At 44.4% G+C, this 27864-nt stretch overlaps 1 protein-coding gene across 3 annotated transcripts; it reads right to left on the reverse strand.

The window, feature by feature from the left end:
• Positions 1–125: 125 nt before the first annotated feature.
• Positions 126–27864, reverse strand: VGLL3 (vestigial like family member 3). Of its 3 annotated transcripts, none has more exons than XM_021541287.3 (4): positions 27776–27864; positions 17957–18212; positions 12382–12888; positions 126–5722 (listed from the first exon to the last, which is right to left on the reverse strand). In XM_021541287.3, exons 1-4 carry the CDS (start codon positions 27842–27844, stop codon positions 5679–5681), a joined length of 876 nt encoding a protein of 291 aa, XP_021396962.2. In that variant the 5' UTR covers positions 27845–27864; the 3' UTR covers positions 126–5678. The 3 variants fall into 3 exon arrangements, with proteins under 3 accessions (XP_021396962.2, XP_021396952.2, XP_021396943.2); XM_021541277.3 differs by lacking the exon at positions 27776–27864 and adding an exon at positions 27041–27213 and having other exon boundaries at positions 17957–18209; XM_021541268.3 differs by lacking the exon at positions 27776–27864 and adding an exon at positions 27041–27212.

Genomic DNA, 27864 nt, shown 5'->3' on the forward strand with positions numbered 1-27864 from the left:
AATCTCAGGGTGCAGAAATTCACAAAGATTTATGAGTTCTTCAGTTGCATAAGAATAAAAAGAATTATATAATTGTTGAGAAATACAGACCGAACTGAAAATGCTACATAAAAAATATAACAAAATTCACATTAAATTATTTATTCAGTAATAAACAGTGACACTTTTCTTTATACAAAGCCGCCCCCCAACCCCCCATCAGTTTTTATGCGAGGGGCAAAAATTTCAATGGAGTTTTGAGGGAAGCAAGGTGGAAAAACAAATAGGGGAAAGAGAGGGACCCTGATTTGACTGCTGGTTTTAAACAACAAGCTACAAAGAGCGAGCAGGAAAAGCGCAGCACAGTTCTGCAGACACTGCACTCAGTTGCTGTAAACCTCAAACTCCTATAAACACTGCTTGTCTATAGGTACCAAACACCTGAGCCCCAGCTCACCAAATCACAGCTGGTCCAGCCCCCAGGCCACCACTGGACTGAAATTCAGGCATTTAAGGCTGGTCCCATCCCAACCATCTCAGAGCCACTGAAGGTTTCCAAGGACACTGAGGGGAGGAAACAGCCAGAGTGCACAGCTGATTTGCATTGGAGGCTTGAACCTTTGAGCAGGTGCATGTAAAAACTGGAGTGTTTTAAATGTTTTAAAGGCCCCCATCCCTATATTTTCTTTATTGGGAGCTAAAAAAAAAAAAAAAAAAAAAAAAAAAAAAAAAAAAAAAAGTGCATTTCCCAGGGAACTCCAGCCCAGATTTCAGAGGTCCCACCATGGTGGCATGCAAACTGAAGAGCAAAAACTGGGAGAGGGTCAGAAGCACTGAGCAGGCCAAGGACAGCTAAAACATGGCTAAAAGGGCCAAAACATGGCTTTCCAAGGACATCTACAGTTCCCCCTGGCAACCAGTTCACCCCGTAAGTATAAACCTGCTAACACAGCCCAAATTTAGTGTATTGAGCAGTGACTGCCCAACCATGTGCATACAGTTCTAGAAAGGATCATATCTGCTCTCAGCTCCACCAGCTCAGCCTTTCCAAGACCACTCCTGCCTCTCCTGGATTTCGAATTTGCTTAGGCAATAGAACCTTACTTTTTAATGGGGCATCCTCCTGCACCACAACTCTCAGATTGTGCCCATAGGGCTAATATGTAAAAGCACTATTTATTTTTAAATACTTTCCCGCTTTACATGAGATTTTAGCTTCAAACAACATGCATCAACTTTTTTTTTTTAAAAACCCACACACAAACAGTAATTATCATCCAATACCCTTTAGAAGCTCAAAGGCCGACATACTAAAACCAAGAATTTCACTTGAAAAATATATGTATTTCTAAATTGTTTATTAGGAAATATATATGTTGCTGGTCCATTGAAATGGAGCAAACGCTTGTACCTGAAATTAATTAAAATAATCATAGGCTTGTCTACTGAAACCAATATATTGCACCTCTCTATGTAACTGCTGATTTCATGACCATCTTTACAGATAAAAATCAGGTGATTTGAAAGGGGTTTTTTAATGTGCTTTTGTTGTGTTCAGGTTTTTTAATAAGTAGGGGAAAAAATCACTCCTGAGTTAACAGAGAATGCAATAAAATGCCAACATTTTCCATCTCAGATGAGATTTGATGAAGTAATTCACTTCATTTCCAAAGGACATGCATTTGAGGCACGAGAGTGGAACAGAGGGAACCAGGTACATGTGAATGTGTATGAATATATTTGTAGAGAAATCTATCCATACACATGAAGAATTGTGGGAGAGGGACAGCAGGATATATGTAACAGCCTGGAAGCAGAAAGGCTGGAAGAGGCAAGGCAATCCTAAGGGCAGGTTGGAGGAAACATGACATTCCCTTCCCTCTCAAATGCTGTGATGAGAGATCTCTTCTCAGACGTGTTTTGATGCAGGTGTGGATGACTGAGACAAAAAATTTACCAAGGACCACCTGAACTTGTGTGTCTGGTGAGGGAAGGAATCAGAACAGAGTCCATTTTACTACTGCCAAGTGCAGCTTATTCAGCTCTCCAGAAATTCCAGAAATCCAATCTCCTGGGCAGTCAGCAGCTGCACTATTCCATCTTCTTCTTGGGATGGAAATGGGCCATTGGAAAAAATTGGCATCTGCCTCTCAAAAACTAGTGGACAACTTGAACCCTTCCAGTCTTCAAATGAAGACATAAAAATTGACGTCAGATTTCTCAACATTAGCAGGAATAAAATAAAATCCTGGACAACTTTAAGGTCAGTATTTTGAGTTTCTTGACATAAAACAATCATTTCCCTATGTTCTCCCAGAAACAGTGACAGAGTACAACATGTTTTATAAGCCCTCTCAAAATGAATCATTCACTTCCTTGGGACAGCATCAGAACACACCACACATAAAAAGAATGAAACAACTCCTTTAGTAATGCATTAAGACACACAACTTATCTGTGACCTGATTTCAAGGGCCTTTTTTTTCCTGTCTGCAGAAACACAAGCAGTCTCAACCTTTCTGCTCCTTCTGGCTGCCATCGATTCCCCACCACTGCAGGCGAGTGCTCCTCTCCTCTTCCAAGAGCAAAACCATGGCAGCATCTGCTTCTCATAAGCACTTCTGTGCGTGTGTGTAAGTGTGCGTGTATGGGAAAGAGGGAGAGAAGGAAATCTGCTGAATTTAACTTAAAAGTTTGTCACAGGGAAGGGTGGGTTTGTTTTTTATTTTCCCTTCCCATCCCTCGAATTGTAGAACACAGAAGTAGGGCTAGGCTTTTCCTTTCTCACTTGTTAGCACAGGGGACAATTAGTGACTGAGGGGAAAAGAAGAATTTATACACTTTCAAAGTTGACAGACTAGTGCATGAATAGCTACAAACAGCAGGTTTTTATTGGCACTTGTCACCCAGAGTTTGCAGAAGTTCCACCAGCTCAGTCCCAGGTTCAGCAGCAGAAACTGTGCAGAACAGTAGTCCTGGAGGTGGAAGAGACAACAGCTTCCCCACTTCTTCATCCCCACTAATCAACAATTCAGAGATACAACCCAGAAAGAAATTCCAGTGCAAACTGTGTTTTGTTCCTGCCCTGTTTTGCTTTGACATCTATAGGGAACCAGAGGAGGTCCCCCATAGTGTGAGCTTGTGAAGGGGAAGGCTCTGAGCAGATTTCTCTTGTTAAGCTTTAAACACCTCAAAAAGAAATGCTACCTTTTCTTTTGCTTCCCCTGCCACCCAAACCCTCCTTCCCTCAAGTTCAAAGAGGACATACTGTCTCTTTAAGTTCCACTTTTGCCAAGACCAAGGGGGGGGGGGGCGGGGGAGAAAAAAAAAAAAGAAAAGAAAAAAACTTAAGATTTTTTTTTTCCCTCACAGTATTTCTAATACTATCAACATTCCTAAGTCAGAACTCTTTTTCTTGAAATATTTCCTGAACTGTACTGTCCTGATAAGAAAGTGAACTGTGGCAGCTGGTACTCCATTCCCTCCCATACAGTTTCCCCACTGCATTATGTATTTATTGACAAATTGAGGAGCTAGCTCTACCAGAGCAGCAATAATATAGAGAACTGTCATGAGAGTGAAATTTATTGAGAGAAAGAAATACTAATGGACTACAAAGATGAGGAAAAAAACCTCACCACATTTAATGCATCATCCCAACACAGAGGCTACAACCATATTACTTTAAAGCAATATTTAAGTATAGTCCATTCAGCATTTATACACTGACTCAAACTTCGAATCGGCAAGGTAGAGACTTATGGGTCTTGCCAAATTGTGATATAATCCTAATGCCTCCAGTGCCAGCAGCCAAGCCCTCTCTCTTGACAAGGGAGAATGCTCAACACCTCATAGGATCAAGTTCAAACAGCCTGGAGGGAAGCAGCAGTGCAGGGAACCTCAGAGTGGCAGGCACTTCCCAACGCCCCCCTCCCCTTTCACACACTCATCCATGTGGTTTCCACCTGACAATACTACACTCACAATGCTCAGCGCCTTAAAATGAAACTTTCTTATCTCAGCCATGTGTTTGCATCTTGGTTTTTCCACTTGGCCAGCGTGTCTTTCGAACACGAGATGTCCGAGAGCAGTGGTGACAGAAATATGATGCTTTGTAAGAGCCTTATGAAATATTACAGAGGGACCCTGTGTGCACAGAGCAGAAGGGCAACATCTCCAAGCAACAGCCAGGATGCAGCAGCCCAGGTGCTGACCATGGGCTGCCCTCAGTCCCAGCTGAGCCTTGCTGGAGTCCCCAGGGGCTGGGCACAGAGACGACCCAGCCCAGCCCACGCCTCCCTCACTCAGGATTTGATGGTGCCCACCTTGGCTCCCACCAAAGCCTTTATTGCCAAGTCAGAGCGGATGCCCAGGCCAGGGGGGTTGCCCAAGGGGAGGGGCTGTGGCTCCACGTGGGCACGCTGCTGTTGCCAGCCCCAGTGCATGCAAGCCCAGCTGGTTACGAAATGCAGCGCTGCAGCTGGGCGCCTGCAGCCCCAGGCACAGCCCAGCCCAGGCAAACGCAGCCTGAAGTCAGCAGGAGTTTCCCTTGTGCTCTCCTTGAGCTGCTCAGGCCAGTTGAAAACACGTTTTTATAAACCTGGATGATTTTTTTTTTATTTTCCCTGAATATTGATGTTGTTAGTAACCACCTTGAAATGGCTTAGCTGAAAGTCCTGCCTGTAAGATTGTACTGATATTTATGAGCACTATGACAGCCTGCACCATAACCCACAGGGAACTGTGTTCAACAGCTTCAAAGGGTCATAGATGAGGCTCATATTCGTGTCTGATTTAAGAGTATTTGGTCCATTTTGAAAGAATGGATGGGTTGGAAATGCAGTTGCTGTAACCTCAAGCTCTGCTCTATGCTAAAGGTGTTTGTGAGCTTCAGACAATCAGCACAGCACAAAGCCACCTTTAGAGGCAAGAAAAACAAGAACACTTTTACTACTATCTAACAGCAGGAAAAAAATATTTGGCTGAAACTTCAGGTGTGAATTATACTTGCTTAAGCTAGAACAAAAGGACAAAAACATCAGAATCTAGTAATGTGGAAGCAAAGGAGTTTAGCTCTTTAAAATGAAAAGAAAGACATTTGAGGTAACAAACAAAAAAAAAAAAAACCCAAAATGCACAAACACATCACAGACATCTAAAAATAGCATTTTATACATTTTTGCCAGTGCTTCTCTGAGAGCAAGTTCTTTAAACAGAACTTAACAATTTTACAATTTTTTTTAAAAAAATATGTCATCCTAAAATAGCCCATCGATCCTTACCCAAACTTTCTGTATTTCTACAAAAATAGATGCACAAAGAGCTACAAAATACTGTTTTCCTGAAAGAAGGCGCACTGTAGTCAAGGGAGAGTCTTTTTCCTGACTATCGAGACTGTTCATAAAAATATCAAGCTGAACAAAACAAAACACTGTTAAAGGAGCAGAAAGGAGTTAGGTTGCCCAGCTGCAGCAGGCTCAGATGAGAAAGAAAGACAAATTAGGTTTCTGGGGTTTTTTTCCAACACTGTGGGACCCATAAACGGCCTTACAAATAAAAGGCTCAATAGCAAAACCAGAATAGCTGGCTCTTCATCTTCATGTGTGTCCTTTGCTCCACGCAGGAGGAGTCAACCACTGCTGCATCACCCGCCCAGCTCTGCTGACTCCAGCTCTAGCTGGTCTTCATTTCTCTGCACCTCAGAACCAAGCAGTTTCCTTGCTCTTGTCCTGATGCTGTAGACCTACATTTCAGAAAAGAAAAATAATTAGTGCTAATAAATATTAAATTAATAAATATTAAATTAATAAATAATTAATAAACAAGTTTTGAATTTAAAAAAAATAGAAAAAGAAAAAAAAACCTAAACAACAATTTAACAGTTTATAGGACCTGTTAGTAACAGTGTTACTGCTCCAAACCTTTTAGTTGATCAGGGGTAAAATTAAACCATACTGAAGTTTGTGGCTCAAGCATTTCAGAAATGGTGATAAAATTCCTGCATGCGCTTCCTTGGTTTGAGCTCATGTGGAGGATGGCATGGAGAGAAAAATCCCTCCATAAAGCTCTGCATCAATTATCCAGTAGGCAGTAGAGCAGTATTTCCAGGCAGGGTCCAGCCACAGACACCATCTCCTCTAGAAAATGACGAGACACTTCAGGATTTCACAGTTTCTGTGGCATTTCACCTCGCAGAGGAAAGAGGGAAAATGTTCCTGCAGCAGGCAAAAAACCCCAAATAATTTCACCTACTGAGTGCAAGATTTTCAGCCAAGAATGGCTAGTGCTTCCACATGGGAAAAATTAATGGCTTTCAGCTTGCATTTGTTATGAGTTCCTCTAACATTTTCCTTTGTAAAAGAGCGAGGACTATCTAATAAATGTGGTGCTATGCTGTGGCTCTCGCATTATAGACTTGGAACCTGCATGATAATCTGGGATTTCTCTGCTCCAGAGGGATCCAATCTCTCGATTCACACCTAACAGGGCATAAACCTCAAATCCAAACAACAGCAGGGCAGGTGCAGATTAGATTTCTCAAAGAAGATACATTCTTACTCATTTATAGGGAAAGTAAAGGACACAGATCCAGGCACGTATTTTCAGAGGTAGTAAGGCACTCGAGTCCCAATGATTTAAAACCTGCCCTTTGATGTTTTGAGGCAAGTAAATCACATTCCATGAAATCAAGGTATATTTCCCACTACAAGTCATCATTCCTGCTATGCACTGTACCAAGGCCCCTGACTTGCTATGAATTTAGTGTTAATTTCACCACTAATGTAAATAGGTGCAACTCCAGACCTCTGTGATGTTGTAACCACCAGAGCTCTGTGTTCATTTGGTGTTTAACCATGTGCTAGACATGGATCTAATTTCCAAATCCAATCACACAGCAAATAAGGAGGGAGACCCCTAAGTTTTCAGAAAGCCTAACAGGCATGGAAAGTTCAGATCTGACAACTACCTCCTTGCTTTAAGTTTATAAACAGTTAAATATTTAATGATGATCAACATTTCAGAGCTGAGCTGCAAGCAATTAGCACTCACATAAAAGATGCGAGCATATGGCTCTATCCTTGTGAGGATTCCCAAGCTGTGTCCAGCAGTGAAGAGAAAGGGAAAGCAGAGCCCATGGGTTTTGTTTAGTGCTTTTTGCTCCATTTCGCATGCACTTGCACCTGTTTCTGCAGATTGGAATAACTGGGATGTCCCTCAGCTAGAGCATGCCTATAAAAAGAAGTTCAGAGGTTCTTTATTCAATGAAGATGTCTCCTTGTTGCTTGAGAGATGTTTGTTTCCCTGGCAGCATCATACACAGTCATAATGAATTGCTGTTAACTCCCTTCAAAGCTCCCTCAAAGTTAGTGGTGACAATTTGGGGCTATTTTTCCCTTGCTGCTTACAGGGTTTTTTTAAACAAAGATGACCTTAAAAAAAAAAAAAGAGTCAGCAGAAACCTCTCAGAGCTCAAAGAAGTCATTTAGGTTCACCAGTGGACCACTAAAGGACACCAGAGGCCATGGAAGCCTGTAAGAAGAGAAACAGGCTATATGGCTCCTGGTGGCAGCTTAGAAAAATGACACACACACATGTTTAAGAGATCTTCCACCTGACAGCAGCAAGTGGTAGAAAGGGAATAACTAGCTGAACAGGCACCTTCCTAGGCAGGTGTCTTTGCAAGACAGGTAACTGCAACAAGAAGGTTTAAGGTATAGCTACAGACTCTAAACAGCAAGAGAAAACAACCCAAAAAACCTAAGTTGCCCTATTTACAGAACTGAGGATAGAACTCTTTCCATGCCTACTCCTCATTATATTCCCATCTCCTTCAAGGCAATGCCATCTGCAGTCCTCACACAGAATCCAAGGCTGGCAGCTCACCCAGAGCTTCCACCTGCAGTGCTTTCCTTTCAGCAAGGAAATCCTCACTTGCACTGCATCACCCAGCACTGCCACTCCAAGAAAATTCCCCTTCCCTAGGCTACCTACATTACAGCTAATTGCCATACTAACATTATGAAAATCCTGTGGGAATATCTAAGCAAATCTAATGAGTTGGGACAAACTTGTGGGATGTGTGTGAAACAGAGACAAACATACAAAAGGGATTGGCCCCTCAAACTCCATATTCAATGTATCACACTGACATACAGGCATTTCCAAAAGGGGGTTTGAGTAAACCAGGACTAAAGGATGGTGATTCATTCACCTAAATTTGAAATTACTCACCTCAGTGTGCATAACTTTAGAGGATAAAGAATGTACACCTCAATTTTAATAGATTTACAGCCATCACTCATGCCAAAGTCCTGCCTGGCTGTTAGTGTGCTGGGGCTGCAGGAAGCCTCCTCCAGCACATCTGTCCCACAGCAGGACAGGATATCCTCCTGGGCTCTGCAGTGGCAAGGGCAAGATGCTCTGTTCTGCTCCCTCCATGGGCTTCCTGCAGCACAGCCAAACCCCACTGCTCACCTGAGGAGCCTGGGGTGCAGGACACCTCCCATCCTGCTCCTGAGGGTGGCTACAACCACCCCCAGCTAGAGCATGTCATTCTGCAAGACAGAAATTCCCCTCCCCAACCCCTGATCTGAAATGCTGGACATGGCTTAAGCACAAGCAGGAAGCTTTAGTGGTGACACTGGATTACAGCTGCAGCCCTGAGCCACAGGCAGAGCTGGTGACAGCCTGACCTTGCTTTGCTTGACACCAGCAGGGCAAAGAACTGAGCCCTAAATCCAAACAAGCTCTGCTTATTCCAATGTGTTTATATCAATACTTGACATGCAATGTAGTCTTCTATTGAGCATTGCAGCTTGTGCACTTTGGATAGACACTACACACCAGCAGACACAAACCTAGCAGGTTTTAACAGCTCTTGATGCAGACCAGCACTTCCTTTAATTGCACTTGGACTGATACAGAAGCTTCTGAAAGGGTTAATTTGCAGCCTACAACGTGAGGATCAAGCTACATTTAACAGCAATCAGGTAGCTAAATCCCCGTTCATCCCCTAAACAGGACCATGTAAGTTCAAGCAGATGTGCCAGACAGATCAATAGTTTGTCAGCTCTGTGAAGGGCACTGTGCTGATGTCCCACACAATGTGTTCTGAAACATAAATTCCCAAACTACACCGTGCATGCAGTGGGAACCTCCTCTTAACCTCTGAAGTGCTTCAGCATCATCCATTCACAAGATCCATTATTAGGCTTGGCATGGCAGGGACACAACAATGTAGCTGGAAGAGGGTAAGATTACAGCCAGCCTGCCCTGATCCCAACACTATCATTCCACATAATTCAGCGTGAGGAATTTTGCAGATGTTCCTATAATCCATGTGACAGCAGCAATAAAGAAATGTGGCCCATGGTAAGGAGAGGGAGAATCAGTTTGTAAGTGAAGGACTGCAAAAGGTAATGTCCAGGTACAGACCAAATGAACTTCTTTAACATAAATCACCTGAAGCTCATGGAATCTGATATATTGACAGCTCCACAGGTTATTTTCTCTAACGATATATGAACAAACACTTTCAGAACTGACATATTCTTGCTACTATGTCCTTACCCTACTCTGGAGAAAGCACTTTATGTCACTAAAAGCCAGGCCCTCTTATGTCACTCTTCCAGGCCCTTGAGTTTGTAGCCTCTCTGTTGAGATAGCTCTTTGACATTTGAGTTAAATGTAACTAAATGCTGTGTGATAAGGAGATTTATCCAGAAAAATCTGCTTTCCCTGAAGTGTACATGAAGCAGGTGCTGGATGTGACTCCATGTGGTATTTGAGCAACCCCCTCCTCTCCCCACACTTTCCTGGGATGACTCTGCTGGATGTGCACACAAAACCCTGAGCAAATAAGCTCCCTCTTCTCTCCAGGCCTCAAGTGCCTATAACCTGTTTGTCTCAACTGCACAAGCTGCAGGCAAAGCTGAAAAGGGAGCTCAGCCTTCTTGCCCTTCCTAGCAAGCCTCTGCCTGGAAAGCATGGGAGGGATGAGTGTGCAGAGGAGGAGAGCAAATAATTTTAATGTCACAGGTTTCTACTACCTGCTGTGTTTCATTGCTTGCACCCTTGTTTCCAAAACTGGGGCTGCCTAACAGGGTTTTGCTGCTGTGTTTCAGTGTGTGTGACCCTTTTGAATAGTCTCAAATTAGTGAGACATTGGTTTGCTGAGATCCTGTTCTTCAAACCAGCCACACGTTTCCCCTCTTTCTTTTTCTCCACAGGAACTCACAGACTAAAACCCACACAACCAAGCATGGGTCAGAAGTTAACAGTTCAGATCTTCTCCACTGTCTCCCACGCTGAGCAACCAAATGACACGCAAGCCGCTGCCAAATCAGGATCCTGACAAAATTAGCACCCAATTGTACCACCCCTCCCCAGGGATTTTCACAAGGAGCAGGCAGCACCAAGCCAAAGCTGTGCTTATTCTCTAAGGCAGTGCTAGGACCCAGTCCTTTTTGAGGTACTTGCTCTTAAAGAGAAAAATAACTCACAGTCTAGGCTGGACTTGTGCCTAAGCCAGGCAGAGGCTTCTCCTGACTAACAATTCCTTACACAGCTCTCTGTTCCACCCCCAAAGGTTAAGCCCAATACCAGGACTCTGCTGGGGCTGGGTCCAGGAGGGCTTCTCCCTTACACCAGTGGCAGTGACAGCCTGCTCATGCTTCAGACAAGGCAGCTCACACCCCTTTGTGGGGTTTGTCACAAAGGAAAACTCAAGATCCCAGTCTGATTAGTTTATCATTCTGTACCCAAAAGCATCAAGTATAATTATTTTTGTATCGTGGTTTAGCTAGAAATGTTATTTATATATAAATTGTCCACTGTTAAGAATCCTGATAAGCTTTTTCACAGTTTTATTGACATCAAGACAGCAAGTGGCATAGTATTTAGAGGAGATTACTGGTTCCCAGTTGCTTTAAAGGGAAGAGACAGATTTGAATTAGGTTCATAATATTTCATCTTTAAGAAACAGCCTTTTTTCCTCCATCCATTCTTTGTTCCCCTGCTCACTAATCAAGGCAAGGAAGTGGTTCTCACACATTGAACCAGTCAGAGAGAGCTATCAAAAATGGAGACAAATAGATTAAGAAAAGGGAACAAAGATACAAACCTCATGTCTCCTCACTCAGATAACATGCTGTCTTTAAGAAGTACTAATCTGCAAGGATTGCTGCTGGTGAGATAAATATCAAACCAAAAAGGGAGCCCTCAGTGGGGCCCATGAGCTCCAGGATGGATGCACTGGGAACTGTCAGTCACCCTACTGCAAGCAACTTCAGACCCTGAGGGCTGCCAGACTGCTTCTGATACCGAGACCAGAGACTGCCACTCAAAGCTCACAGACACAGATGGAGTTCATGGTCTGCAGCTCAGACTACAGACCCTGCAGTAAAATGAATTTAATTCACACACCTCTGCCTACACCCTATAGAAAAGTATTTAGTTTGATGGCAAGAACAGCTCAATCAGGACCTGTATTCTCCATGTGACACCTGGATACTACACAGGAAGGAAATGCTGAGCTGTTCCACCTCAAGACGCAGTCCTCATGTGCTGCAAATTCTTAGTTTCTTGGTGCTGTATATTGTTGAATGCACATATGAACTAGCTGAACAAGCTGAGAACTTCCTCATAGAAGCATAATTAATATTTTCCCACAAGATTTAAATAAAAATAAACAAACAAAAATGTGAAGACCCTGGGGAGCATTTCCCTGGTTAAGGGAGACACAAGAAGCTTCCCTCAAAAAGCTATTAGACCCCAGTTGCTCTTTTCCCTGTTCCTGTGTTGGTTCCTGTGTCCCTGAGCCACTTCCCTCCCTACTCCCTCATCTTTGTACTGCCCAGAGACCAGGGTCACCCCCAGCCCCCTCCAGATATGGAGAGAGAGCTGGGAGATGGGCGTGCTGGGGAACTCTGAACACCCGTGGATACCATGCAAGGGCCTTTTCTGTTCTTTACCCTGGACTTTACTTGTAGGAGTTCAGGCTGCTACACAAAAATTGCAGATTGTGGCACAACTCATCTGGCTTGGATGGGACCAAGGCACATAAAGGTCTCTCAGCAGAAGGCAGGGGTGACAGCAATGACTGGAGGGATCTGGCTTGAATGGGACCAAGGCACATAAAGGTCTCTCAGCAGAAGGCAGGGGTGACAGCAATGACTGGAGGGATCTGGCTTGAATGGGACCAAGGCAGATAAAGGTCTCTCAGCAGAAGGCAGGGAGAGCTGCCCTGACAGGAATTACAGGAGGGATTCCCACCTGGAAATACATTTGGACACGGCTCTGAGAGCCAGCCCTGCTTCAGCTGCAGGGAGCTCACATCTCTGCTCAAACAAATCACAGACAACACCACCGAAAAGAAAACCCAACCAAACGGACCCATCTCACCTGCATCGAACCCGAAGCTCGGCACGATGTCCACCGTCCCGTGGAAGGCTCCGGCCCAGGCTGAGGTAGCGCCGGCAGCGGGGTCTGCCTTGGTCCCGTCAGCCGGGGCAGCGGGGATCCTGGCGGCGCGCACCGAGGGCAGCAGCAGCGAGCCGAAGCGGGCGTCGCGCTGCGAGCCGGGGCCGTGGTGGTGGTGGTGGTGGTGCACGTGGGGGTGAGGGTGGTGGCGGTGCACGTACACATCGTGCATGTGTGCGTACGGGGGGCTCACCTGAGACGCTAAGGGGTAATGCCAGGACTCGGAGGCGGCCGGGGGAGGAGCTGGGGCAGTCTGGTGCAGGCCGTGTCCCGGCCAGCCGCTGGGATCGGGGCTCGGGAAGGTGCCTGGTGCAGTCACGGGGAAATCGGGGTGCACTCCGCTTAAGCAGGGTGGAGGAGGAGGCTGGTAAGAGCTGGTCCAAAACGATGTCGGGAATCCGCTCCTTGGGCTGGAAATCGTTGAGCTTTCTGGTGGGGAGGAAAGAAGTGGAGTGTGACCGAAGCTGAACAACACATTCCGTGACAAAATCCCCACAACGATTTGCTGCTCTCTGAGGTTTGTAACGCTGAACTCAAGCTGCCTCAGTAAACAGAAACTCACAGGACATTTGAGGTAGGAAGATTATATAGTCCAATTCCCCTGTTCAAGTGGGGTCACCTGGAGCAGTCATCCAGGACCACGTCCACTCAGATTTTGAGTGAGCGCCAGACTCTGCAGCCTTTCAAAAAAAATCCCCAAAAGCAACAACCAACCTAAGAAATCCAACAAAACAAAAAGTTTTCTTGTATTCAGATGGAATTTCCTGTTTTCTGATCTCTGCCTACTGCCTCCTGTTCTGTCAGCAAGCATTGCTGAAGCGAGCCTGGCTCCCCCATCTTCATTCCCTCCATCAGGTTTTTACATACATAAGATCCCTCCCCCCACTCCAAGAAGACTTTTCTTTTTCAGGCTATAGAGTCAGAACCCTCTCAGGATCTTGGTACAGAAATCGTGAGGAGACACTAACTCCTGCCCAGAACTAGAGCACATAATTTAGAAAGGCAGCTGTTGTGGCTGCAAATGCTTCAGAGGAAAGAGAACCAGCTCACACTGCAGAACAGGAAACGTGGCTAAAAGAATACCTGATTTTCTCAAACTCATTGCTAATGCTTTGATGGGTCATATCTAACACAGCTTATGTTAGTCCTTCATAGAATATCTCATGATGGCCTCTACCCAACAGGATCATACAAGCAGAACCATCTATATAGCACAAAAAGATTTTTGTCAGAACTAAAAGACTTGCTGCTTCGTACAGCTAGGGCCCAGATTATATTTAAATGGATTTCAATACCTTCACATTATGAAATCACATTCTAAAAATTCCTCTTTTGAAGGAGCAGTTAGTGTTTTTTATGTGTAGCAAAATCTTGGCTTCTCCATTCTCACAATCCTCTTGCCAGCTCATGCTAGAAAGCACTGCTTCATGCAGTATTTCTCAGCTCTGATAGGACTTTTTTTTTTTTTTTTTGGTCAAAGATGGAAACATAAAAATACAGAACTTCACCTCTGATGAAAGAACAGTCATAAAAATAGCCTATGGAGAATAAAGCCAGGGAAGTTCAGTATTTGATGAGGCGAGGAATCCTCTGTTCCCAATAACTTTTGTAAAACTACTATTTTTTTTAAATCACCTTTTGTTTTGCTTTGTTTAATAAGCAGCTGGAATAAGACTTGGGTGAAGACACCATTGAGAATGAACAAATTCTTCAAACACTCCTGCCCATGAACTTTGCTTATACAAAAATATTTTGGAAGTAAAAAAATTGAAAGTGTTTTCTGACTGCATCACTAGGACACTCGTGTCTCTGTTTTAAAATCCATTAAAATCATAGAAATTTTTCCACACATCAGTTGGCTTTGATTTAGGCAGTTCTTGAGTCTGATTAACTTCTGATATTGGAAACAAACTTTGCAAACATACCATGGACAAACGTTGTGGATGCTTTGTGCCAAAATGCTTCAGAGGCTGCAAACTTATCTGGCAAGCTGCACTCCATGGGTTTCTTCAAAAGGTTGGGCTGCTTTTAGCAATGTATTTTTATTGCAATTCATGTTTGAAGACTACAGAGAGCTTCAAGCATATTACAGAAGCCTTAGCACTCCTCCAAAATTGGTGTTGTTCCTTATTTGTAAACCATTCCTTGTAAAAAGGGATTACTCTGAGATGGAGAGTATGTATGGCTTGTGCTGTTGGCAGCAGCGCTGATACAAAAAAAAAATCCAACTTCATGTCCACTCTGTTGTTTTCCACACTAGTTCACAGAGGAGCACAGCTTGACAATGCTCTGCCTGTGTTCTGGAAAATTAACCTCTGTATTTGAGTTTTTGAAAACTATCTGGCTGTTATCTGCATGGAAAAGCTCTAAATCCAAAGCTCTGCACTTCAAAAAAGCACAGAAAACCACAAAGTATCTGCAGGACAGCTTTAGTAACAGGAGAGAGCACTTTAAACCTCTGAATCTGCCAACGTGAATTCATCCCAGATTGCATAACAGCTTGGCTTTACCAGTCATGCAGGAGGTCCAGGCCACAGCAAACATGTTTGGTCATCTCCATTTTGCAAACCTGTGCAGGTTTCCCAAAGCCATCACTGCTGCCTGACACTGTCAGGGGCCAGCCCCCACTGGCATCACTGAGTGTGGCCATTCTCACTGGGAAAGGTCAGTCCTGCCACTGGACATAAAAGGCTCAGTCCATGTCACATAAACATGCAGGAAAATTTCACCCACCCCAAGTGCTCAGGGATACCTGGCCTCTATGGAACATGGAGAAACAGCCATTTCCACACTGCTCTTGAGATAGAAAAAAACATAATTCAAAAATCTCTTGTGTTTCCATGGCCTTTCAGGAGGCATTTCACAAAAAAAACTGTGTGCCAAGAAAGATACTACAGTTACCACAATTTCCTACCCTAAGTACAGGGAGGCAGGGACAAGGCAGCATCCCAGGGACCACGGAGCTGCGGTTGATGCAAATGTTCACGGTGGCCAACTCAAATGTTCACAACACACTCTGAAAACACACCAGAAGCACACACACTGGAACAAAGGAAAAGAACGTATGGAGCTTTCTGTAGGACATCAGCTCTCACTTAAGCCAAGAGGAAAGAAAAGTAAGATAGAAAAACAACCCAACACTTCCAGCAAGGAGTAAAATGTTGATAAAAATACCATTAAAGTAACATTAGTGTCACGGTATCATCAGCACCGGCAAAAGATTTCAGGCAGCTACACCTAAAATTCAATATTCACATTACTCGAGCCTGTCATACAAAACTGTATTTTATAAAAAATCAGTTTTCCAAATAATTTTAGCCTAACCTGATCAGTAGCTTCAACATGCAAATGATAAAAACTTGTTCTTTTAGAACAGGTTATAGTTTTCATACTTAAGCAAAATCCCTTCTCAAAAAAAACAAACCCTCTGCAATATGACCTTAATGATAAAATCAGAGTTTGTATTTTTATCAGAACACCTTTAAAAAAAAGAAAAAAGGTAAAAAAAAAAAAAAAGAAAAAAGAAGTCAAAAACATTGCTAATCCCTTCTTTCAGATAAAGAAGAAAATGCAGTGAGCTGGGGAGCCAGTTCATGCTCACACACTTTCCACTGAAACGTGCATCTCCCAAAACAGCTATTGCAAAAATATTTTTTTTTTCTAATTTATCTCTGAGTAAGAAATTTTCAGCAATTCTGACTATCCATGAAGGTTATTTATGGAAGAACTTCAAGCTAATGATATTTTAACTTCTTTAGGTAATGGGACATAAGCTCACATTCACGTGCTGTAACCGAGCATCTTTGATATTGTGCATAAATCAGAAGACCAAGCTCACAGCATTGGTCCTTCCCCCTTGTTTTCAAGCAGAAATATATCAGGCCCAGATGGGTTTCTGAAAAAGCTCCTGTCAGCTTCTCTTCTCTGGAGCAGCAAATGCCCTCAGCTCCCAGCAGCCTCCCCAGGGATTTTCACGCCCCGCCAGCAGGTGCAGGGATGGCACAGGGTGTATCTCCTTACTTTATTCCCAGAAGATGTTCAGGACATGCCAACCTCCATTCCTCACTGAGGGCATGGGGCACACGGGGTCAGGGGGCAGCATGGCTGGAGAACCCTCACACCACGCCACTCACATCCCTGCAGAGCCCTCTGGGGATGGCTGTGAAACCAGAGCGGGGACAAGGAAAAACAACAGGGTATGTCTGGGGCCAAAGGGAAGACACACAACCACACCCACAGAACATCCCCAAGCTCGATGAAGTGGGCCTGCTGTGGGCATGGGGTCTCTAGGGACTGCCTTGATCCTTGTTGCTAAAACAGTTATAGCCTGTCTGGGCCATTTATAAACGCTCCAGTCTTCTTTTTAGTAACCATAGGTTCAATCCTGCTCTCAGTCGAGTCAACGGAAAATTTCCCATTAACATTAATGGTCCCGGCTCAAGCCATAAATTCCTCCAGCTCCCCAGCCACTTGTGCTGACCTTTGCTTAAACTTCCTCGGATTTGTCATCATCCTTCTGGAAAGCAAGTTCTTGTGTGCTATTTTTCTCTTCACAGATGTTTCCAAATATCCCATCTCTCTTTAGTATCTGTGGCTATCATCAATGCAGTCTCACCTCCACATCGCTGATGAGAACACCACTGCTCCTGTTCATATGCCACATTACCTCTCTCATCAACCCAGGCTCACCATTACTCATTTGCTTAGTTTGCACCCCTCTGCCAATCCACGTAAGGATGTGATCAGAAACAATGCAGCTGTGGGGATCTTAAAAAATACCCAGACGACTGCCACATCCAGCAGAATGGAAACAGCATCTTACTGCTACGCTTTTTCCAGTTTGGAAGTCTTGTCTGTTAAGGGCTACCTAGTGTTTCTGGCAAGATCTGCTCTTTGTCACATCAATACATATATATAAGCACTTACATGCATAACAAGAGGTAGATGTTTGGAGAGTGAGTAAATGCCTCGCAGAACCTACCACATTTCTGCTCCCTGCTTAGAGGCAGAGTAATGTCATGGCCATTTTACACCCAGCAAGCCAGAACATCTGAACCTCTCCCACAAGCAAGCTGCAAAGGAAAATACTGTGTGGCAAAGTCACTTGAGAAGGCTGCCTAACTTTTTCTTCAGGTCCAAGGGCAGCACCCCAAAGAAGCTTTGCTCTTGCCTCACAGGCCAAGTTTCACACTTGCAGCTAAAAAAAAAAGCTTCCAACCTCGCAGCAGACTTTGTGAAGCTCCCTCCCCTCGCAGCTCCTGGCAGAGACAGGATATGGCAGGAGCGGGAGATGCCTGCTCCTTTCATGCCTTCGGCTGCTCTCTCCCCCTTTAACACCTCAGATCACTCAACTCAAGAAGCTCCTCAGCTCTTGGAGATCTGAGGGGGATTTTTCCACTTCCACAGAAAGCAGAATTTCAGCTGCAGTGCAATGTGTGTTACTGCAATGCAGCCCGAGTAAGCCACGCCACAGAGAGCGAGTTCCTGCCCCTCTTACCTCTCCACAGAGGATTCAGCCCTGCCTTGCTCTTGGAAAGGGCAGTCTCTGAATTGAAGCTACTGGCTTGGCTCAAAGCTCTGGAGAAGTGCTCATCCACCACTGAACCAATGTCTCCCTGGAAGTAAGTGAACAGGACACAGCGAGAGTTCAGGTACTCCATCTCGGCAGGCTGGTCTTTCTCATCCTCCTCTTGCTTGCTGGCAAGGGTCACTTCCAGAGACTCCTGCATCTTGTTGTACACAGCTAACTTCTTCTGGGATTAAAAACAAAATAAAGAAGAGATGTATCAGTGATGGCATTCAGCAGAAGCTCAACATACAGTTTCCTTAACAAAAAATAACTGAATACACAGAATAACCGATTATTCATTTTGTAATTAAATTTGGACTACATGAATACTTCCCACTGGTATTCCTCAAAGAAGAGAGTACCAGCGCCCACTTAAGAGTCTCTATTCCTCTCACACAGATGGACCCGCTTCTCAGGCATGTTCCACAACCACAATTTATCAGCAACAGCTTTCACTCAATACTTTCAAAAAAAAGCAGACAGGCTCTAACAATTCCTTCCTGACTCCCACCTGGGGAGGATATTCCATCAATAAAGGCTACAGAGGTCAAGCCCAGCCCCGTGGAAGGGTGGCCAGATACACAGCATGCGCATTTCACACAACCAGCTGGGCAAGCACCAGGTTTCTCCAGGCACACTCCTTTCAGCTGAGTGTACAGGGCCCTCTAGATTCCCCACACTTACTGCTGAAGCTGTAAAGGTGGGAGAGTTTCCTCCTTCCTGAAGAATTTTCTACTGTATTATCAAAATCCACAAAATGCATAAATTTTCACTCACTGACAACAGCATTTTTATCACAGGAAGTTATACCTTGAGGTGGTGACTGGGGGTTGGTCAGGGGTTTGAGAGCTTGGTTTTTTGGTTGGTTTGGGGTTGTTTGTTGTTGTTTTAAGGTTGGAAAGGGAGGGGTTTCTTTTCCTTTTTTCTTTTTTTTTTTAACATCAGCTTTTGGAAAAAGGGAAAAAAATTCAAGTCATAAAAAATTCAACATGTGATCTAGGGGAAGAGGGGGATTGACAAGTCCGCAAACATATGCAGAAAAATCCACCCCAAACCAAAACCACAGAGAAGCATATAAAAGCCTAAAACCCTCACAAGCCATCTGTGAATGGCTATTTCAGAATATTCTCTCTCTCTCTCAAATCAAACCTAAATGTCAAAATAAATGTGTGTGAAGATCCATTTTGCATGGAACATATTTTTCAGATGTTCCACTCTACAACTGTTTTCACAGGGAAAAACCCTCTCCCCACAACAGTCAAGTTGCAGGAATCATAGCTTTTAGCTAGCCAGCCATTTCCACAGCTGACTTTACACACAAGCACTTTCAGGAACCCAAAAAAATAACTACAGTCCATATGCAGAAGTATTTCATAGCATTCCTATAGAATTACAGTTTGACTTATCTTTAATGGTTTGCTTGGCAACATTCTAGCACCATCAGAATCTCTTTAAGTTTATGGCTTTTTTACCCTTTCTCTGAAGTAGTTGTATAGAAAAAGTTAAACAACTACACAGTCTATAAAGTTTCATTTTTACAAGAAATATGCTTGTACAATTTTAAAAATCTAAAGTTGTTTTCTGACCTTGTGTACCATCAATACATTTAAATTCAGTGCTTTCTAAAAACAAATTTTCTCACCGTAGTACAAAATAAACACTCTGGGGCGAAGTTTTAATTATGAACGGTTATTGTAAAAAATAACTGTAAAAAAGAGCTATTGACAAGTGGAATTAAAACCTATTATACTTAAAGCTCATGGCAACTTAAGCAACGTATCTGACATTCCAGTGAGTTAACTGATAAATGCAAAGCAGATCAGTGATAGATACCCTTAATTCAGATGCTGTTGCACAAACAGCAGTGAGGGACACATGCAGTTTTATTTCAGTTGGGGATATCCAGGCAATGTCCTGGATTTCCAGTAAATCTGTGCTTCACTAAGCAAGTTATATTGTGGCTCAGTTTAGCACAGTATTACTTAGACTTATAGGAGAACCGCTGGGATTCACTTATAAAAATAAAACAAACAAACGGAAACAACAAAATAAAGCAATTTTACTAGAAACTAGAACTGCTAAAATAAAACAGTCTGAGGCTGTAAACATATTATTGCAAACGGAGAATTTGGGGTAATCTACACTTTTTTTGGAAAAGCTTCGTGCCTTCTGTAAACAAATGAACATCTTGAGAAAGTTCTCCTAGTTTTAGTTACCCAAATGCTTACTAGGGTATCACTCAAAGTGAGCTTCATGGTGTTTGCCTGAGTAATCATGGACCCCTGGGACCTCAATAAGACAGAACCAGTTCTAGCAAAGCTGCACACACAGGAGACACGTGCACTGGAAATCTGCAACGCATCCACCTCAGCGACTTGGCCGTTCCTGAAGCTGCACCACAGCTCAGATCCTCTCAAAAATGCAGGACAAGTGGTTGGGGAGGATGCTTTTCTCATTTTTGGTTTCGCTTGGGCTTTCTTTTCTAAGTAGAGACAAAGTACGAAAGAGATCCTCTAGAGAAATCCAAGCAGGTCTGTTACATGCCAGACCTTGAACACAGCAGCACACAACATTAAAAGTGACTGCCATCCCTACAGGTGCTTGCACTGATGCTGCAGTTATGCAAATGCAGACACAAGCACGCAATTACAGACAGACACACACCGCTAACACAGCCCCTGGCTTGACTTGGTGATCAGGAAGGAAGTCTTCCAATGCTCCTATATAGGGACTGGAGCTCAGGAAATTAAAACTTATCTCCAGAGTCGCTTCTCTGCGTAGGAATGTTCCCCCTTCCACAGCTTAAGAATCTAATTCATTTTCCATTTCAACTCTCTTCCCTCCCCTCCAGTCCACGGACAGTCATTACAAGATGCTCTGAGCACTTGCTCCTTTCAAAAACACCAAATCTGACCTTTTTTTATAATGTAAAAATAAAATTTCTAATTCAACAAAAAAGACAGTAGGACTGATGGACAAGAACAAGGCCTTGTGTGTGGGTTCATTATTTACAGTGCAAAGTTGTGGTTTGCAGTGAGTTATTTGCAAAGGATGAGAGCTCTAAATTAAATGATTTTTCAAAACAGCAAGCCCACGATCAGACACAGATCTAATTAATTTGCATTTCAGGAAGAAATTATCAGCCTGTAATTGCAAAACTCTTTAAGTAAGACACTACAGTGAGAGAAAGTTATTCAATAAGTTTTCCTTGTATGCAATGCGTCCTTTCCACTGTATACATCCATTGACAATGTGAGGGTTCTTCCCCCCCAGCTCACCTAAAATACTCTGTTTGCACATAAACCCCCTAATTTTTGTTCTGACCTTCTCACAGTATTTTTGACTGCAGTTGTGTGAGTGGAACACTATGCAGGATCATCAGCTGCTAAATGAATTTGTCCCACAATCATGGGGTGTGAGGGAACAAAAACAAAAAAAGCCACAAACACCAGGGTAGGTTTATGGTAACTAACTTCAGCTAGTCCAGTTTCACTTGTAGTTTTTCATTTGAACAGTTCTAGCATATATTTAAGCAGCCAACTGCATCTGTAAGACCTTTATGAAGAGTATTTTCTGACCAAACACGGTATTATCTCTTGTCAATGTTCAGTACTTTAATATATTCATGAAATATACCTCTCCTTCCTTACACTAGAGACTGATATTAAGCAGCCTCTGAAAAACAAAACACACACCCAAAATCTTCCCTTGGCCAAAATACAGAATTTAAATTCAGAATATAAAATTTAAGTGGGAAATGGGGAAATTCAGTATCTATATCCTTTAGATAACAGACCCTAGTTCATGGCTGAAACAGCACAATCTCTGGGTAAATAGAGCTGTACAGCCCAGGCTGAATTCAGCTTCAAACCACATTATATTATTTTTATTTCATATATTCACAAACAAGGAATTCCAAAGAAAATCTAAACCCTTCAGTTCAAATCGTACAACAAAAGAAAACTGAAGGTCAACAGCATATCACAGCTGATATGGGAATATTAGAAAGGAAGTTTATTCTCGACAATCATTATCCTGTCTTTCTGAGCACTTTTAGACCAAGAAAGCATTTAGTCCAAAATCTCCACACAAAATCCTCGCCTTGAAGATTCCTGTTTCTTTCTGACATACCCTACCCAGAACCAAGCAAAACAGTTCTCATGCAGCGAAATGTTGGCCACATTAAAGCCTCTGGCAAAAGTCCAGCTGACTTCAAGGGTCCTGGGTCTCACCCAGAGTGTCTGGTAAAAATGTCAGAACATTCCTCTTCGCAAATCGAAAAAAAATCCATTTCCAGCACAAACCAGTTAGTAGCCAGCAAAACAACAACAAAATAAAACAACCATACTTTGAGAACAGAGGTTTTACTTCAGCCAAGCTTGAATCAAAAATTCAGGCCAGCTCTTACTTTTCACATAAACTGGTTGCCTTTCCCTACAATTTATTATCTCCATACATGCCACCATACAGCATATGGTCCTTTATGCTCCCAAGCATGAAAGTCTGGTGTGCCTGTGGCCACCTGTTACAGATTTTCCATTATGAGAAAAAGAACAGCAACCAAAAATAAAGAATAACTACGCTGAGGAAACACTATATGACCCTGTCCTGAGAAAAAGGCTGTCATTTGACATAAGCTTCTGAGAAGGAATTCCAGCAACAAACTCGAGGCAAATCCTCAGACAGTCCTCCATTTGTGGAGCTGTCTGCCAAGCAGGCTCCTATTGATAACACAGAAAGTATTCAAGGAAGAAGACAATTCCAAGCAATCAGGGCACTGAATGCTGGGCCTGAAAGATATGTTTATGGCACTGCCCTAAAAACATTTAACAATAACTTCTACACACACAAATGAGTAAGGTGAGAGCTTTTTTTCAGCTGAGCCACTGATGGAAGAAGTAGTGAAAAAGGAATTAATTTATATATCTTTTGCTGTACATGTAAACAGAGATGTACCCTAAAAGTTTAAAGGTCTAATTTTATGTAGCTAGAGGAAAATCATATAGAATTTGGTCCCAGGCAGAATGACAGAGTAAAGCAAGCCAAACTTTATATATCAGTGATGTCTTGTGGGATTGGACCAAAAAACCTCACACACAGGGCAAGACCTGACCCAGGTTTTACACCCTGTGAATCAGAGTAGATGAGTTACATAGGTTATATAGCTTCCAGAGAAATTAGCATAGCAAACAGCAATGGAATAGCCCTGAGAAAGAATCTGAACTGCACAAATTGAACGTGAAGCCATACTGTGCTGTTACCTGCCATCAGGCACTGCAGACTGCCACACAGCATTAGCATAACGAGTCCATCCTCAAAAGCTGGGGGCACATGGTGCAAAGAATCTCACTGAAAGAACAAGTTACAGCATGTGAATTGGGGTTTAGCCACAGCCAGCTGACACAGCATCAAATGTGACCTGTCCTTGTCTGCAACTCTGTCACTTTGGAAGGAAGAGCCGAGTTAGTGACCTAAATTGCTAATGAAGACAAGGCCTTATCTGGACATAGTCTGTCTACAGGACTGCCAGCAGAAAGTCTGGCTTGAGCATATCACAACTCCTTATGCAAGACTAGATTTAGCAAGGATGCTGTTGGCTTAGATGTTGGCTTGCCTCTACATACCACGGAGAAGTTCCAAAATTACCATTTACTGTAACTTCCCCTTCCAAAGGTCTTTAGCTGATGTGTCAGTGAGCCTGGGTGAGTCCTACCTGAGCCTGAGCCCTGCAGTTTGCTGTGCCCAGCCTGTGGTGACATGACAAGCTGTCCCCGTGTGCCGGGAACACAATGGGATTCTGCTCCAATTACGTGTTCCTCTCCGAATTCCGTTACACCCATTGCTCACCCAGCCCATCGGAAAGGCAAAACTCACTATTCCAGCTGCACAGCCCCTCAGCAAAATGGACAGCAAAGAGCGTTTTAATTTTGCCAGTCTGCAGCGTTTTACCCTCACGCCTGCACAGCTCCCCACCAGACACAGAAACACGTCCGTATCCTAACACCAGCACACGCTCGCTCCGTCTTTTGGCAAAGAAGTACGGAAATCCCGATTTATCTGTAAAATCAGGGCCACACCCCATTTTCATCAGTTCATTCTGGCACCATATGAGCATGTATATATCCATGTTTCGCTTACTTCCCTCCAGCAAGCACCCTGGACTTGAGCAATCTCAAAGATCTAAGGTGCTAAGCCTCCACTCCCATTAACATTCAAGAGGAATTCAGGCTTCGGTCCACTAAGAGCCTTAAAAAAGAAAAAAAAATCTGATCTAAATTAATTTGCCAGAAAGTCCTTTCCTGGCTAAGGATGGGTGAAAGCTACATTTCCAGAAATTCTGCCTTCCTCTGCAAGGCAAAAATCAATTCCGTGCTGATTTTAAGGGAGGAAAAAACAGACACAGAAATGCGGGAATAACTTTAGTGTGGGGAGAATTTAAAAAGGCATGATGGACAACCCCTAAAGCTACAATACTTCTGCACAATCCAGGTGCACACTAGTCCACCATTTAAAAGCAGTCTGAGACTTTCCATTAAAAATAAAAAATAAAAAAGGAGACAAGCATTTGAGCCCCCTTCCTCTTGCTGCAGGCACTGCCCCGACCCAAAGAAACACGATGGGTTTAGCTCTCCAGATCGATCCCACGCTCAGAACTTGAGCTCTCCAGCTGAAGAGCTGCTTTGCTCTTTAAAGCACACAAAACTGAAGTCCAAGGCACAACCAGTTACACACTTGAGATGGCTTTACTACAAGTACCTGTGGAGATGCACAGGCTTTAGTTAGAGTGGCACACCTACATCTCCTTGCTCTGGGAAGAAAAGGAAAGCCAACAGCAGCGCAGCATGGAAGAGCCCTTCTCTCTCAGAACACAAACTAAAGACACCAGCGTAGTACAATACCACTGAAAAATGCCTTGGTGGAGTCCTCAGATATTTTAAGGGTGAGCTCCATTTTATCATCTCCAATGAAGAGATTTTATTTTAAGGTATCCCACTAATTCATCTTCCCTCACTGTTATTTTTAAACCAGTTTTTATTCCAGCGAAGAGGAACATTCTTTACAACGGTCATCATCCTCACAAAGAGCGCAGGAGTGTTTTACATGTTGAACACATGTGTAAGAATCAAAAACCTGGCAACAGATTCTTCATCTTTTTCTGTTACGTTCTCTAGCGGTTAATTAAGCATCTCCGACAGGACAATTCTGAAGGAACAGAAACTTGCAAAATGTCATTCATTACCCAAACAATAAATCTTGATGCTTGAGGAGGTCATTCTATGTTTACTTCTTTTTTTTTTTTTTTTTAATTTAGAAAACATTGGATTCAGAGAAAACACATAAACCAGTCTAAAGTTAGCAGCTGTCAGAAGTAGAGGGTACAACATTTTTTTCAGCAACAATAGCTCAGCTTTTCAGTCTGGCATCCAAGTAGCTTGTGAAGACTCCTCAGCTCCAAGTGTGTCAGGAAAACCAGTGTAACCAGGATTCATTAAATTAAAACTGTCAATAACAGGTAGGATAGCCATGTTTAGAAAGCTTTTAGGTGGAAATGTGATATATGGTGCCAGCTCAAGACCTGTACTGGCTTATCAGAGCTATCTATGTTCCTTGCCTTGCTTATCTACCTCTACTTAAATAGCATTATCCCCAAGAACTCTGCTTAAAATAAAACTTCAAGAAACTTCAGTGTTCATTAGGGTGCCCCTAGAACATTTTAGATATGGCCCTGCTTTTAGAGGAAGAAATTTCCTATCTATACTTTAAAATGAAAAGCACTAGCACTTCAATATGACACGGTCATTTAACGTATTGCCCCATACTAAGTGTTCTACAGATCTGGAAGAGAAATACAGTCAACCACTTCCAAAGTTAAACATCAGGAAGTTCAGCAGAGTTTCAATTGCTCCTTTCTACTTCTAGGTCTCTTAGTTTTTATTTATTCATTTACCCTCCAAAGCACACAGGCTATGAACTGGACCTCCAGATACCCAAATACAAACTTCCTAAGTACGATTACTTCATAGACAGAAGCTTCTGCAAGCTCTGACCAAGATTAGAGAAAAAAATAATAGCAAAGGCGCACTGCAAGAGGCAGAACTTGCAAGTTTTCCAGAACTCACGTTTAGAGTGAACACGAGCAACCTGGACAAGTTCACTGGGGTATCATTTTTGTAAATGGGCTCTGTCTCCCAACAATAAAGAAAAAAAAAAACCAGCAACACACGATCGGAATTTTAATGTTTCAGCCCATACTCGTGTCTCCCAGGCAAGTTGATACTAGGGGTCACTTCCCATGTACGGAGAAAACAATCTTCGTGGATAATAATGATAAAACCTTATGGAATGCAGCAACAACCAAAAAATGTATTCTCAGATGACTACATTAGGGCCAAGTCAATATTAGTCCCACTTCACCCACGCACTGCATAGTCTAAAAATGCTGTCAGCCTGATAAGAATTTCCTGATTCACTTAAAAAAAAAAATACATCTGATCACCAAATTCAGCTGGAAACTCGCCGCAGACGATCCTCCAGGAGCGCCGGGGTGAGCGGCGCGGTCCCGCCCGGCGGGCTCCGCGGGGTGCGCGCCCGCGGACCGCGCCGCGCTGAGCGCTGCTCCGCGCCGCGGACCGGCACTCAGCAAGGAACGCGCGGCGGCGGACGCAAGCGGGAGAGGAGTAAGGAAATAACTTTTCCCTCCTGCCCCACGCCAGCTGAGCAAGCCGACATCCACCCGCCAGCTTCAAGAATTGGAGGCGAAATGCGTTTTTCTTGTCAGGAAAGGTCTTACCGGGCTCCGTTGCTCCGGGGCACCCTCGGCAGCTCCCCGCATCTCCAAATCAGGCCGGGGGCTGCGGAGCGCATCGCGGGCTGGCCGGGGCGGAGGTCTCCGCCCAGGGCAGCCAGCGATGCGCCGTGCACCCGCCGAGGGGGGGCCTCCCCAAAAAACCCCGCACTCCCAGTCCCCCGCACCGCGGCCGCTCGCGCTTTGCTGCCCTGCCCGCGGCTCACCTGCGCGCAGCCCGCCGCGGGCGCGGCCGGATAGCGGGGCGCCCCGCACGCCGCCGGGGCGGGCTGCTGCATGGCCACGTCCGAGCAGCTCATGGCCGCGGCCGCCCCGCGCCACCGCCGTCTCCCCCTTCCTCTTCTTCCTCCTGCCGCTGCTCCCGCTCCCCGGCGCGGGGCGGCCGCGGCCAGGCGCCGCGCAGCCCCGGCTGCCGGCGCATCTTCGGCGGCCGCCGCGCCCCGCGCCCGCACTTATAGCGCGGCGGGGCTGCGCGGGGCGCCCCGGCGGCCGCGGCGGCGGCGGCGGCAGCGCCGCGGGGCGGGGACGGCTCCGCGCCCCGCCCGCCGCTCCGCGGGCGCGCAGCACCTGCCCAGCCCCGCCCGCCCCGCGGGCAGCGCCGGCGGCTCTCGGAGATCGGCCGCGTCCCTCCCGGCTGCGAGCGGGACGCGCTCCGGTGAGCTTCTCCGGGCTCTGGAGTAGGTGTCACCAGGGATTCATCCTGGAAATTCATCTGGGAGGAAGGAGGAACCTACGTGTTCCACAGGAGGATGGATGCATGTTGGATGCAGGCTGAACTAGTCCGGAGTCTCTCTTCCCTCCCCACATTTGTACTACAATGTTAAAAAAATAAATAAATAAATAAATAAAAAGTAAGGGCACTTCTCAGCTTGAAAAATATATGGAAAACTCGGATCTGGTTGTAATGACTTAAGTTGTATTCAAATATTTTCCTGGCCTACCTCTGTGTGCACATTCCTGCCAGCGAGCTGCCCTGCTGCAGTGCCACGCCTGGAGGCTTTCGATGCCATTCCTCACATGGAAGAGACTA

Source organism: Lonchura striata, chromosome 2 (genome assembly GCF_046129695.1).
Source record: "Lonchura striata isolate bLonStr1 chromosome 2, bLonStr1.mat, whole genome shotgun sequence".
Lineage (NCBI taxonomy): Eukaryota > Metazoa > Chordata > Aves > Passeriformes > Estrildidae > Lonchura > Lonchura striata.